This window comes from Tyto alba, unplaced genomic scaffold (genome assembly GCF_018691265.1).
Source record: "Tyto alba isolate M040663 unplaced genomic scaffold, T.alba_DEE_v4.0 Super-Scaffold_14, whole genome shotgun sequence".
Classification (NCBI taxonomy): Eukaryota; Metazoa; Chordata; class Aves; order Strigiformes; family Tytonidae; genus Tyto; species Tyto alba.
This window is the reverse complement of record NW_024881276.1, coordinates 26,529,169-26,544,846: the sequence shown is the minus strand read 5'-3', so window position 1 is coordinate 26,544,846 and position 15,678 is coordinate 26,529,169. Positions and strand designations below refer to the sequence as shown.

Below are 15,678 nucleotides of genomic sequence, written 5' to 3'. Positions count from 1 at the left end.
GGCGTATTTTCAGCAGTCAGAACCTTGTTGGTGATTGAAAAGGAGCAGAACCCATTTGAAAGCAGGTGAGACAGGAACTCCTCAGCTGGCCTTCATCATCTCACAAACTTTCCAGTGGGATCCCCTTTGTTCACTAGAGACTGAGCACATTCAGTCAATTATCAAATATTTTATACACAAAAACCTGCACCCTTTACTCTTTCCCCCTTCCCAGTGTAAGCATCCCATCCTGGAAAATCCTAGAAATCAGACAAAAAATAACTGCCAAATGGAAAAAGCACGCTGCAATTCCTGCCGAAGTCAGGAGTTTCATTTACTATTGCTACGCTGCCAAGGGTGTGCAAGATGCTTTAAAGGTGAATGAAAAAAGAAAGTCCCGAGTCTAGAGGAACCTATTTGTCAGCTGGGCAGCACAAAGCAGATCAAGAATTGACTGGGATTGAACAGAGAGAGGTGAAGTAAATTGCTTGCTCAGTGAGGTAAACCATTGTAAAAGAGAGATCCGAAGAAAGGAGTGGAGTAATCTCCAGCTGCTCTAGAGGGTTCCCCTGTTGCACAATATGCCCTCAGTAAAATGTATTAAATTAAGTTTAATAGTATGACAAAGGAAGTAAAGCAATAAAAAGTGTGAGATTGGGATGTTAGAGGTGGATAAGCAGTAAATGACGACTGTGGTGAAAGGAACCAGAACATTTTGCTTTAACTGATGAAAGCAGAGAGACTCAGATTACAGCCTATAATATGTTTAAGTTATTAAAGATGCCCTATTCTGTACCATTCCTGACTGTCCTTCATATGGGAAATTTTCAAAGGTTGAAAGAACGTTATTTCCATTCTCCTTGCATTAATGTACAGGAAGGAGAAGAGGAAGAAGTTCACTGGCGAAAATGAGATCTCTTAGAATTTTTTAAATCCTATCCTTGATTTACCCCCCCTGTTGACAAACATGAATACCATTTCTCTTGGTACATTATAATGTGGTGGAATTTGAGCAGAGCATTTGATCCTAAAAATGGATTTTAAAATGTGCTCCTTAAAATCTTGACTTTTTCTTGAAAGACCCCAAAAGATTTTACAGACCCAAGTTAACTGTTCCCAGCATACCATGGTGAAATGTTAAACAAGAAGTCATTTATTTTACATACTTAATGTTATACAGAGCTTGTGGCAAACACATAAAGAAAACCCAGATATCCCATATTTCTCTATTGATTTCAATATTAAACAACAGCCATGATGCTTTTGTTTTTCTGACAAGTGTTAGTGCAAGTGTGCACTTGCAGTCTATCTTCCAACATGGGAAATACCCGTGGTTGTATGGAGGGAAAGATGTGGTCTGTAAGCTTCAAAATTGTGCCATGATTAACTATCCTTTTGCCACAGAAACCCTTTATGTTTTCTTTCTAATAGCTAATGCTGGGTGATTCAGGTCACTGTAATGTGTGATACACAATCTGTGCCCCCTTGCCAATAGCATAGTTTGAGTTATTCGGTTTTTATATTGTCTTCCTTGGACCTTTACTTTGCTCCCTTCTCATTACCTTCTCTCTAATTCCCTGCACCCATGCCGTTCTCCATTTCCTATTGTAAAAGCAGAGAACAGAAGTAAACAGTGATCAAAAAATGATGCTCCTGCACATTGCACACCACCTGAAATCAAAACCCAAGAGACAAACATCACATACTCTGCCTAAGCCTGACCTCCTCTCTTCCAATTGTTCCCTAGGTAGATCAGTGACTTCTGAATACAGTTCCACACTGCTGGTCTTTTTCTCCAAATAGACGGCTCCTTAAAAGACAGTGACAAAAGGATCAATTATTCTGAAACTTGGTTACAAAGAACTGAATAAAACGTAATGTTAAGGTTCCACCCTGTTCATGGGGAAGCTGTTTTTTTATTTCAAGGCCAGCTGCTGATCCTGACAACTTAATTATCAGTCAGGAAAAATTCAGCAAGTGAGAAATAGTCTAAGCATGGGTGAATAAGAGAGAATGAGAGAGTAGATCCAAGATCCACCCCTCTATTTTGATGTATATGCACAAGGAAGGATGGGCATTTTGGGGATACAGATGATGCTGGAAGAATGGATAGTCTGTTTTCTCTAGTGACTTCACATTTTCATTGAACAAAGGAAGAGAAATATCCTGATGAAATGATAAATATTTTGCAAACAAACTGTTCACCATTAATAAAGCTGTTCACTGAAGGCTTTCCTTCCACTAGGATGAAAAGACACCTGGTGAAAGAAGAAATGCAGCTCATGTTGTCTCCTGCTTATTCTGCTTTGCATCGTGAGCCCTTGTGTCCTGTTCTTATCCAGAAAGTCCCTCAAAGCCAAAAACATGTTCTCCTGACAGGGAGCATATTTTCACTGTAATAAATTCTTCCACAGAGAAAATGGGTGGAAATTAGAGAGTTGTATTCATATGAGCTGAACTGAAAATCAGTCACTGAGTGTTCAAAGTCTAAACCAACATGAATCTTGAAAAAGATATAAAGTTTTCACTGTCAGGACACTGTCACCCAGGTACTTGCATTACAGCTTTCCTCTCAAAATACTCAAAGAAGGAAGCATTGCTGACTTAGCATGAGATGACAGGAAAATTAAAATTAGCAAGATAAAAATGTGTTTTCAAATATAACTGAGCAAGTGCCTTTCTCATCAAGACTTTCCACAGTAACTCCATTGAGTTTCAGTTGGCTAAGGATGATGAAGCTGCTTGGGTTGCTCTCAACACTTTTGTACGTTGTATATAATTGCAGTGTGTGCCTGGCAGAAGTATTTATGGGCATTCAGCATCTTCATTCCTAATTGCCAAAATAGAGAGCTGTAGCCCTCCACTTTTCACTCATCAGTCTTTGTCACTGATACATTTAGCATGTAGGACCTGGGATGTGGTAGCATGCGCAAGGCTGTACTGTCCTCATCCATCTGCCACTTCTGCTAGCCCTGAGAAATAAAAATAAGGTGGCACTGGAAGGCAGCAATTCGAGTACACACTAGTGGCTCCAGCACTCAAAGCAATCCCTGCATAGCCCTCCTGGTACAGAAACCTGTCATGATGTAGGAGAATACATGGCAACAAAGACCAGGGGGATGACATTAACTAATGACAGCCAACTGACTTACACAGCTATCAGAAAACTAAATTTTGGGTGAGTTGGGGGATGGAATAGTCAAAGGAAGATTTAATTCATGTAGTTCAATGTTCTCAAAATTAGTTACCTATACTAATATCTGAGCACCTAAGGAAAGTATCAAGACCCACAGAGGAGGAACAACCACTAAAAATAGGATGTTTTTGATTGAGCTGCCTAACAATAGATAAAGGTGTGCTGTTTCCAGTACACCAGGCTGCAAATTTGGAGCACAATGTCTTCTTTGACCACTAGGTGCCACTGAACAACTTTAATTACAGACCTGTGCGATGAAGTTGCAAGTCACAATTTTTTTATGGGAACAATTCAGTATTTCTTTCAATGCTGCTGCAGAAACACAAGCAGCATTTCAAGTAGAGATTCCTCACTCAAAAAGCAATAATTCCCAGCACAATTTAGATGCTACAAAACCAGAGCATACCTGCTTCATCAGTGGTGATGGTGAGCTCATTGCTGGCCTCACTCTTGCCAATGCGATTCTTGGCATACATGCGAATGTTGTAAGTTGAGGAAGGGTGGAGGTCAATGATAGTGGCTTGGTTTAGCTGAGGGGAAACATCTTTGGTTCTCTGAACAGAATCCCAAGAGTCTATTTAATAGGAGGTTAAAATAAAACAGACAAATAAAAGATGATGTTAATGTCACTAACACAGGCATGCAGTTAAACCATCATAGAGCAGGCTACTGCCATTGCTGAATTAACCCAGAAAATGTCTGCTCCTACAAGTAAATCAAGTGATTACCTTCCTTGACAGCACTCCCGACTCCTCCAAGTGTGGTGCTGTGAACAATGGGATCTTGGACCTGGGGTCATCAGCAAATCCGAGGAAATAGCTACTCTTTTGCTTTTTTTTGAGGGGTTTGTGCTCCAAAAAGGGGGGAATTAATTAATGGGAATGGAAGGCTCTTAGACTAGCAGAAATCATACAGAAAGTTTGATCCCAAACTCCAGGAGCTCAGACCATAGGTGAGCAGTGAGCATGAGATTGGAGTACTTAGACACGGGGCTCAGCACCCTTCAGGACTGATGCTATTTCCCTGACTCATGTTAGTCTGCAGGAGCAGTTTAATACCAGGGGAATGTAGAACCCTCTTAGCTGTTTGCATATATCTGTAAAAGGAGGAGCACATTGTTATAATTCATGCTTATTATTCATGTGCCTCTTACGTTTTTAATAAATTCTTCAGACATATAATAGAAAAAAGGATGGAAATTTTCTCAACACAGTAACCCCTACTTTTCATCCAAACATTCAATTGCTGCAGACAAAATAACAGAATTTATTTGTTTAAAGCATCTCGATGTCTTTTACGAATTGCCATCCTTCATTTCTTTCTTACTGCAGGCAATGTTCTTCCTTTAACCTCTGCAGCATCCTATGGGGGATGTCACTGGAGGCTCTACAGGAGTGTTTTACAGTATGGGTCACTGTAGACAGAATCGCAGAAATCTCAGCAGATAAAAAAGACTAGTTTAAAAATAGAAAGCTCACTCAGATACAAAATATTTGCACATGCCATGTATATTCTTTTATATGAGCTTGCTAAAAGATGCACAAGTTGTCACAGTGACATGTGCAGCTTCGCTGGTTACAGGGCCTGTTTTCTTGTCCATGTGGTTTTGTCTGCCCAGAAAATATTTAGGAATAAGACATTTAAGTGCTAACCAAATTCACCTGAATATATTTTCCTTGGTAACCAAGTTTGTCACAGCTTCTTCTGTGGGATACTTTTAAAAGCTCTAAAGTAGTTACCTGCAGGTAGAGCTGCTATAACTCTTTGTTTGCTACAACTTCACAGAATTTCTTAAACTTTACAGAATTTTTACCAGAAGTTACACTCCATTGCATTGAATGTTATACAAACAGAATGAGACTCTGTTCCCATGTACCACACCAACAGGAAAGGGATTTTAAAAAAAAAGACCTGCTTGCTATGGAGAGTGTATTAAATTTCCCTTGAGGATGATCATAGAATCATTGACTGGTTTGAGTTGGAAGGGACCTTAAAGATGACATAGTTCCAACCACCCCGGCACAGGCAGGGACACCTTCCAATAAACTAGGTTGCTCAAAGCCTCGTCCAACCTGGACTTGAACGCTTCCAGGGAGGGGGCAGCCACAGCTTCTCTGGGCAACCTGTGTTTTACCACCCTCACAGTAAAGAATGTCTTCCTATATCTAATCTAAATCTACACTCTTCCAGTTTAAAACTGTTACATCTTATCCTATTACTACACTCTGAGATAGAGTCCCCCCCCCATCTTTCCTGTAGGCTTCCTTTAATTACTAGGAGGACTCTATAAGGCCTCCCTGGAGCCTTCTCTTCTCCAGGATGAACAACCGTAATTCTCTCAGCCTGTCCTCATAAGGGAAATGCTGCAGTTTCCTGATCATCTTCATGGTGTCCTCTGGACCGCTTGAACAAGGCCATGTCCTTCTGATGTTGAGGGCCTCAGAGCTGAACACAGCACTGCAGGTGGGGTCTCACAAGAGCAGAGTAGAGGGGCAGAATCATCTTCCTTGACCTGCTGGCCACACTTCTCTTGATGCATCCCAGGACATGGTGGGCTGCAAGTGCACACTGCTGGCTCATACTCAGTTTTGCAACCACTAGTACCTCCAATTCCTTCTCCGCAAGGCTGCTCTCAATCCACTCATTGCCCAGCCTGTATCTGTGCTTGGGATTGCCCTGACCCACGTGCAGGACCTTGCACTTGGCCTTGTTGAAGCTCATGAGGTTTGCATGGTTCCAGCTCTCCAGCCTGTCCAGGCCCCTCAGGATGGCATCCCTTCCCTCCGGCGTGTCGACCGAACCACACAGCTTAGTGTCATTGGCAAACTTGCTGAGGGTGCACTCAGTCCCACTGTCCATATTGCTGACAAAGATGTTAAACAATGCTGGTCCCAACACCGACCCCTGTTGGATGCCACTTGTCAGAAATGAGAATTTCTTTTAATATAGTCTGTATATTATCAAATTGCTTCAGCTTTTACTTGGTTGTTTGAAATACCGATCTCCAAGTGGTAAGACTGTAGTATATATCAGCTGCTGAAATCAAACAAATTTGAAAAATTCTGGTGATTCTTAGTAGATTAAGTAACGACAAACCATGGAGAGAGACATGAAAGCTTACAGTCTTCTGTACTTCTAAATATAGGTTTCCAGTGTTTACTTATGACTAATGCATGGACTTCAGGAGTGCATTTTGATACATGTATCCCCTTTTTGAAGGGTAAAATAAACCAACAAAAGCAATCCCTCCAAACTGAGTCAGTCCAGAGAGAAATTAATCAATTTATCTCCAAAACAGTTTTCAGATTTGAAAAATGTGTTAATAAGACAAAAGGGGAAAAAAAAAGAGATCATTTTATTTTATTCCTCCAGCAAGCCCTAAAAATATTTTCTTGTGTCCACATGGTAAGTAATCGAATGAGATATTGACTATTGACACTTCTGGTTTTTACTGCTGTTCCAGAGAGATCTAAAACCTACATACCTGGAAAGACTGAAAAAGCACAGAAAACAAGCAGAAATGAATTAGAAAAAAAAAAAAAAATTTAAGAGTGAAATTTTTAATGTATTATTTATTCTACTCATAAAATGTTACACCCAGGCATTCTCAGTGTTGTTACATAAAATGCACAGTGACATAATGATCGATGAAAAATTTATGATTTTATGAAAACCAGCAGCTTTCCACCCTTTCCTGAATAAAGCCTGAAGCTTTGCCATCCCCCCTGGAAGACAGTTAGGGCCCGTTGGCGGGCAGAAATGGCGGCGGCTTCCGGGGACGCGGCGCCGACTCCTGTGACAGGTTTTTGGGGGAACACACCCCACACACCCTCCCCACCCCCTGCTCAGTTCTGCCAAGGCATCTGCATCCTGAAGGATGCTCAGTTCACACAGGAGCACAAGAAAGCGCAAAGCTCAAACCTCTCCCTCCAGAGCAGGATTTAAGCAGAACTGATGTTCAGTTTGCCCCTCAGCTTTCCCTAATGACATAAAAACTAAAAAGCATGATGAGAGGGGCACAAAGAAGGGCCCACAAACCTTTTCCTACCTTCAAACCTTTTTGTACACCTCTGATGGAAAATCCTGATGGCTACGCACCGGTGGTTTACATGAAGAGCCATGCCAGAGTGCCACAGGTACGTTTCTGTACAGACAGGCACTGTGTCTAAGCACTGAAACAGCCCGAAATGCTGAGCTCCCACTATTTGTATTACCCCTGCATGGCAACTGGACCCTACCGATGCCACCGACCTGTGTGACAGGCAACTCTATACTCCTTCTAGAGGGTAACAGATGTGTCTTTTTTATCTGAAGGCACAGCAGGGGTAGATAGGCTACATGAGGGCAGCACCACATAGGGAAGTCCATGCATGCTATGTAGTCACCTGCACATTCTCTGAAACTGGAAAGTTCTGCAGTTTTCTTTTCTGACAGGCCCCGATGATGGACCCTGCTGCAAACCCGAGTCCTCAGAGTAAGCAACACAGGTGGAAAATTCTCACTAAACACAACGGTGCAGTTTACAGCTTTACCTTGGCCCTGGAAGGATGTTTCCTGAGTTTAACATCTGAGCTGTAAATGTTTCACCTTTTTTCTTCTGTCCCTTTAAAATTGGGAAACTGTAAGATGTTTTCTTAATTTCCTCTTCTTTGTTCTAACTTCCCCAGACTACCCTGTGCAAGTGCTTCAGTAACCATCTTTGGTGTTTCATCTTCTTGATGATTTAATTAATGACAAAAATTGTGTGCAAGAATTCAGAAACCTGATCCTAGTTTCTCGAAACATTCAGCCTCAGATTCTACAAAATGATGTTTCTGTTCTGTTCATATACAGGCAAAGAAAAATTTTTTCCAACATCAACTCTGCCACACACTATTTTGTCTTTCTTTCAATTTTTTTAACCTTTATCACTATGTTGTGTCTTGATATTTTCATCCGATCTGATGGTGTTCCATTTGCTATCTTGGTATTGATTTATAATGCCATACTACGGAGACATAATTTTGCAATGCAAGTTCACAGTGATTACCACTTAATCTTTGCCTGTATTCTGCATTATCACTTGAAAACATTGAACTAAATCTAACGAAGATGCTTTAGAGCTCTGAAGTCCCTTTCCACCACTGCTTTAATCAAAAGAAAGCAGCTCAATCTTCCTAGATGGGGTTATGTTGAGTTACATGATTCAGAAAAATGAGTGATGTTTTAGAGAAAGGAGCCTATCAGGCAAGAATGACGTTCAAAGACTGTTCTGGAGCAGGTGGGTGGCTGGAAAGAAAGGAAAATAATCAAAAGGAAAACAAAGCCCAGAAACTTTTAGGTATACAAGTTCCTTGGAGGTATCCTTGCCTAGTCTACATCTCCAAAGCTGTAATTCCTGACCACAGCCTCAGTGGGAAATTTTCACCTGTAATCTTTCAGGCACCGTGCTCACCTGTACATTATCAATTTCATTTACAAAGCCTGTGCAAAAAAAGTGACTGATGATTTAGCACTCTTGAAAACATTTTATCTAGTAATGAAAGAATCATAACATTTTTTCCTAAGTAAAGCACAAAGGGAATACACAATGTAGACAAATGAAGAATAGTAAAGATGGGTAGTAAAATATATAAAAAAAAAAAATTGGCAATTTTTAGAATTTTATGAAGAAGTACATTTTCCATCTCAGAACGAAAGTGAGAAGACTATAAATGTATTACAGTTGCTTTGATAAACAGAATGTTTCACTGATAATCACACAGGGAGCATTTCTATCAGTGAACCACATCCCCTTACAAATGGTACAACAAATTCCAGCATAAAATAGTAGAATATAATTTCTCAGTGTCTTTTTAATCATACTTGAAATATAAAAATATTGTTCCATTGCAATTTCCTTTCTAGTCCCTTCTCAAATGACGACTCAGGGACAGTGTTTCACAATGTGCCTAATTTTAAGTGTGATCTTACATCACAAACATATCTGCAACATACCTTGAATGTTTTTAGATTTCAATAGACAGTGAATATTTTGGGGGCTTAACATGTACAGGGACAGCAATACTTTCTTGATTTGGGGGGGGGCTTTTTTTTTTTTTTTTTTTAACTATTCACCTTATTAATCTTATTAGATGTTCATTGATGTGACTACATGGTGACCTAGCAGAATGGTATCTGCTCCCATTGACCTGCCAATATGTGCCACTGATCTTAACCTTCAGAGTATTTCCACTGTTACTGAAAACTCTGCATGGTGCTTCAGCAAACTAACATGCAGCTTGCTTTGTCTAGAAATTCTCATAACTACCATTTTTCACTGCTAGCTTTCCAGGGAAGATGCCATGTATTCATATATCAATAGAAAATAACTTCTAAAAAACAGCACTACAGGAAAAGATAATTTGTAAAGGTAGGTGTTTTTTCCATAGGGAAAAATAGAAAAGGAAAAAAATCCAAATGGAGAAAATATAAGAATAGGGAGCAAGAATCAGCTAGCAAAACCATCATACCAGCTATCACCCAGAATGGCTTGTTTTACAACAAAATTTGTTCCCCTTATGTATAGGTTTCTCTGGTAAAAGGGAAAAGCAGCAATTGCTAAACTTAACATTCTTACCTCAAAAAAAAAAAAAAAAATGACAACAAATGAAGATAAATCTTAATGTGGAAGGTTAAATAAAGCATAGTTAAATTTTCTATCAGGCAGTTTCAATTTATGAATTATCTTTTACGGTAAAAATTCGGTGATTAATGACCAGTGATGGGGATTACTACACAGGAAGATTATTTCTTACCTGACTTGTTCTTGCACTCGATATCATAGCCAGTGATTGGGCTGTTTCCATCAAATCCCATGGTCCACCTGAGGGCAATACTGCGTGCTCTCACCTCTCGGATTTCTATTTCAGGAGGGTCGGGGGGCTCTGAGTAAACACACACACAGTTTGAATCAGAAGAAAGCCCATACACACAACATGATAAGATTAATGAGCATGGCACTGGCATAGCTTACTGGTGGTAAACTCTCATGGCATTTTCTCCAGTCACAAATTAGTGCCCAAAGCCAGTTAATCACCTGCTGAAGAATATTCAACAGAGGGAGGAAGTCACTTTTCAACTAGTAGTCACTGATGTAATCTTGAATACTGACTTCTGTTTAACCTTCTTATATACAACAAAGAGCTGCAATTCCTTAAAAGCACTCCAGATTGGACTGTTCATGCTAGAAATGCTAGAAAAGATTTCTGCTTTGAATACCACGTTTCACTGATACTCCTACAGTTCTTACACAAAAGTTGATGGTAAAAATATGAATACTAAACTTAAAAGTGTTAAGTTTTGGGGGGCGGAAGTAAAATTTCTAACTCTTTGAATATGTTTAAAAGTCTTAATTTAATAATAGAATAATTTGATAACAGTATAAAATTACACTAAAGCCTCTTTCAGCCTCTAGAGTCAAAGTTGTAAATAAATAGCATTTATACCCATTCTAATGCCCCTTTAAACTGTCACAGCAGTTTAAATGAACAATGGTGTAACTGAGCACCTTTCCCTAAACTCCACCTGAGTTTTTTGATAGGGTTGCCTCAGGTATTCAATGAAATCTGCTGTTACTTGAAATCAAGAGTGGGGAGAAAGAAATTTGCAAGTCCTAGAAATTTGTTGTGTGCATGCTCAAAGGCATACAGGAACAGGATGAAGCATTGCACAGAAATAAGCAGTGGCCAGTGGCTGAGTCCTAGCCATGCTCTGCATCTCAAATTCAGTCCTTACAGCCACTCCAGGACTTGCTGCTGTCTGCTGGAGTGAAACCCTGCAGCAGGGCAACCCCAGCTTCAGGTGACATAGGTTCCTAGAGTTTGCATTGTACAAACTGATTACAATTTATTTTGACTGATTAAACTTGAAATATTTTGTTTAAAGATCCACAATACGTTTAACATTTCTCTAAAGTCAGATCACTAGTTTTATTTCAACTGGGTTTTAAGCAAATTTGTTATTTATAAACAAATGCAAACCGCTCCCCCCAAAAAGTAACCCACTCATGTCCAGTGTCCCTACTGAAGATGATAGTTTTAAGTATCTTTAGTAGATTGTCAGCTAGTGTATTTGAGAAAAATTCTTCTTATTAATTTCTACAGATCTAGAAAGACTTGAGCACATCTTTTATTTTGATTTAATCTGTGATGTTGGAAGATGAAAGACTGAGCATCTTAATGTGGCTCCTCATTTCTTTGACAATGAGGAATACACTTAATTAGGAATCAGAGCCTCCCTCCCCCAACAGATTTCTGAGGATGGCATACACTTACTGTACTACAATAGCTGTGTTTTTTTCCTTATGCTGTCCTCTTCCTACCTTGCACAGTGAGCTGAATTATTCCACGATCCTCCCCATAAGAATTGATGGCATGACAGGAAAAGAAGCCAGAATCTTCACGCACAGTTGGCAAAATCTATAGGTGGTTTGAAAAGAAGTGATTGATTGAACAGCATGCAGAGAAAATAAACCAAAAGCGTTTCTGTATGGTGCAAGAAAAATTGTACAAACTGTTTTACTTGACAGTAATAAATAGATATTGCATGTTATACACATACATACATATGCATAGTAAAGCTTCCAAAATACTGAGACTTATCAAAAGTAGCAACACCTGGGCTGAGGAAGCAGGCTATCAGCTCTACAGCTGTAGTCAGGTGCTGGAGCACCACCTATTTCTGTAGCTTCTCATTAGGAGTCTTGTTTCCCGTTACTCATAATTTTGCCAAGTATTTAACAGTTGGCTGAAATTTTCCATACAAAATGGTGCCTCCTGCTGCCTCCAATTTTTCCCAGTTATTTCTGAAAACAACTAAAGTGGCTGAAGTCTGTGTGGAGGAAATAAAGGTTCAAACACTGGTGGTGAACCCTGTAGTATTCAGCATGGTACCTCATAATAAAATTTAGGGTGGTCTTTCTTTTCAAGTTGTTAATAACATAGAAAGTTATACATAAACTTTACATACATCATCATAATGATATTTTTCTACAGGACCACTGCTTCATTCAACATACAATAGGGAGAAGATTTTTTTAAACGAGCAGATATTCCAAATACCATTTTCTTCTCATTGTTCAGTGTGCTGCTCCACACTTTATTTACTGCACACAGTTCAAACTGTGCCCTGAAGACAGACTTATCCATTTTCTCATAGCCTTTCCTGTGGCATTCACCTATGCAACACCCATTTCAGAAACATGAGTGAATTTATTTTCATAAACCCTGACATCATGAAGAGTATTACCACCATTTCATTTGGGGAATTAAGGCATATGATAATGTTTGTGGCTGCTTGACAAGTCGCTACATGTTAGCTGAGCCACGGTAACTCCACGTGCTCTTTATTCCTCAGCAAAGCCAAGGTAATATGAGCACATCTCTCACTCACCACTGGTTAAGATAAATGGATTAATTTCCCACTCACTACATGGATATTGGAGAGTTATCATCTGAGATGTGGTAACTTGTCAAGCTGTGTTAAATTACACGTGTGGCTGAGCTTTAAGATAGGAAAACAAAATTTTTCAGAGCCCAATTTGATACATCTAAGGCCTTCTTTTCCCCCTCAGAGTCCTTAGCAATAAATAGCATTTCATGTGTTCATAACAGCTTCCATTGAGTTAAGCTGCAGCTATGAGAGCTTAGTACTTCTGCAAATCAGACCCCAAGGGCTCAAGGCAAGTACCTAGAAAACAAAGAACACACAATTATTGGCCACCTGTGAAAAGTTTGGTTTCAATGATCAGCCTTGCATCACACAGTGTCTTTCATTACTCAACCCTAATTCAACTCCAGAGAAAATCCAAGTCATGCCTGACTGAGGCAGGGGTCCTGCAGAAAAAATAAAAGCTGAGTATACGACTAAAGATAATATCATCATGCACACATGCAAAAGCACTGAGTTAAAAGCTTCAGAGACAACCTTAATTCTGACATTTTTTTTGGGGGGGGCATTTTATCTCTCAGAAGTCAAAGGTTTTGTATGTAACATATATATTGATGTAGAATGCTACTACCGTACACAACTTCTTCAGAATTCTCCAAGCAGGTATCCAGCCTTTCAAAAAGAAATATTGTTGTGCATCCAGGTATTATCTTATTAAAGTCAGTAAGATGAATGAGTGCAGATAGGTCTAGGGATCTATCCTATAATTAAATATTATTTGTAACACAAATATACTAACACGAACAAAGTCTCACATAGAACTTATTCTTCTTCATGGAAATCAATGACAAAGCTCTTTCACAGAGAGCAAAACCAGATTTTTACTGGATATCATCAAACACAATTATTTAGCTAGTAAAGAAAGAGACCTTAGGAGTCACACTAGAATATAGACAATCACCAGAGAGCTAGAGAATTATTTCCTTGAGCCTGGTAATGGAAAATCAAGATTTTTCACTGAGAATCTAGATGATTTTTTAAAAAATTCTTTTAGCTTTCATAAAGGCATATATAAAAAAGAATGGACTGATTACTTGCTCATGTTGGTAAATTTTAAATTTGAGTGGAAAAAGCTGTATCCTGGTATACTGAGGGCAATGTTATAGCCCCACCTATTGCAGGTGACACCAGAACAGCAGGAGCTTCCTGTACTTCCATGGCATATTGGGGAAACTTAAGTATCCAAAACAGCAGTGTTGCTCATGTAGCCCCTCAATTTAACCCAGGTCAGCCACTTAGGAGTTAACAGAGTCCCACATACTGATCTCTTAGGCAAGTGGTTCCCACATGCATGGTTCCCACACCACCAGACAGCTGTCTGTCATAGAAGCAGTAGCGAAGATGTAGGCTATGACCATTTGCTGGGTGGTTTGATGACTTCTGCTACTGTGTACAATAAGTGCCAAATACTACTGGCAGCAGTAGATATATGACTTATCTATCTACATGTACCTTTTCCTCCCATCTCACTTCAAATCTGATGACTAACCTGACTTTGCAAAATGGTCTCACAAGCCCCATAAAGTGAAAGGGAGGGAGAAAAAGTACTTTAAAAAGACAGTATTTTTACCTCAAAACAGCTTAATGATTTTGGTGAAAGTAAGCCTGACACACATCAGAGCTAGGGGTTAGATATTCACTCAGAGCTTAGCAGCAGTGTACTAAAAACCGAGCTGTGCCACCCCAGGAAGGGCAGGCTAAGGCATGAGCCATGTTGATCCTGAGACAGAAAGGACAAAGGGGCTGTGAGCCGGGCTCACTCTCTTGTTGCCTCTGGAGCATGGGAATACGGAGACTCATTTTTTTGGGGGTGGAGGGGCTGGGATGCAGAGGTTTTCTCTACCTCCTTTTGCTGCCAGCTCTCCAGGGCTGCGCCATGGGTGGAGTGAGTGGTGGGGCTCTGACCCTGTAAGGCAGAGATAGTTGTGTACCCCTATCAAAACCAAATCAAGCAACATTCTCACACATGTATATGAGTCGTGGGTCACTGTTTTCTTACCTGCAGAGTTGAGATCACTTCATCTCCAACTTCCTTGGTGGAAACAAGGTAACGGGACATTTCAGGGTTAATGATTCGGTCTTCCTTTTCCCAGCGGACTATGATGGGTTTCTCTCCATGTGCTGTGCAGCTCATCTCCTTCTTTTGACCTTGCGTTGCCAAGGTGGTATTTGGATAGGAAGTTATCATAGCTGGAACTAAAACCAGACAAAACAAATAAAAAGATCTCTCTTCAGTGATCAGACTAGTCTGATGATATATGGTTGGCCCTTCAATCTGGGTCTCATTCAGCTTGTCCATATCTGACCAGATGGATGAAAATGTGAGAAACTATTTTACTTTCATTCTTTTGCAAAAATTTTCTTCAGATTGAAGATGGGCCTTAAAAGGAAAATAGCAGAGAGGAGCTGGGTCTGGACAGTGGGGCTGTAGAGACAAGAAGATGCAAACCCAAAGGAAGCTTGGCTCCATTTGTTTTGCTGCTCACATGACAATTTGTAACATAATTAAAATATTCACAGTATATAAAGGTAATGTAATAAGCATCCAGATATGGGGCCAATAAAGAACTGATAAAAATTTCTTATTCCTTCTGATGAGCTACTGTTTTATTTGCTGACAGATATATGCTCTACCATTTTGTGTGTCAGTAATAACCTATTAAAATGAGGGTTCAATTAAACCAGGAACTGTGCAAAATTAAAAGAAAAGCTCTGCACCAAAGAGCTTACAGTCCATGTATGTGCCAAGTGTATAGTTAAACCATACTGAACTTAAAGTATAATTAAACTGACAAGAAACCTAGCTAGATTTGAGGTTTTATTGTATTCAGTAGGTATCTGCAGAAGAGTTTGTACATAATTGTCAACTTCATTAATCATTCAGGACTTTAAAAAATGTTAATTTTGAAAAAAGTACTCTCTTGCTAGCAAGAATAGGCTTAAACCCCAAGTGATCTCACATTTTGGAATAAAAATTTTCTGGAAAGAGGAAGAAAAAGTCCTCAAAGTGTTTTACTGCAAACCCCTCAAAACAC

General features: G+C 39.6%; 1 protein-coding gene across 3 annotated transcripts in view; it reads right to left on the bottom strand.

The window, feature by feature from the left end:
- The window catches only part of DSCAM (DS cell adhesion molecule), a 469,478-nt gene that overhangs the window by 96,577 nt on the left and 357,223 nt on the right, over positions 1 to 15,678 (bottom strand). For all 3 annotated transcript variants that reach the window (XM_042788317.1, XM_042788318.1, XM_033011398.2), the window contains 4 exons: positions 14,643 to 14,839; positions 11,517 to 11,613; positions 9,952 to 10,080; positions 3,582 to 3,749 (listed from right to left, as the gene is read on the bottom strand). In XM_042788317.1, the coding sequence (XP_042644251.1) occupies positions 3,582 to 3,749; positions 9,952 to 10,080; positions 11,517 to 11,613; positions 14,643 to 14,839 (591 nt within the window). The remainder of the gene's footprint in view (positions 1 to 3,581; positions 3,750 to 9,951; positions 10,081 to 11,516; positions 11,614 to 14,642; positions 14,840 to 15,678) is intronic.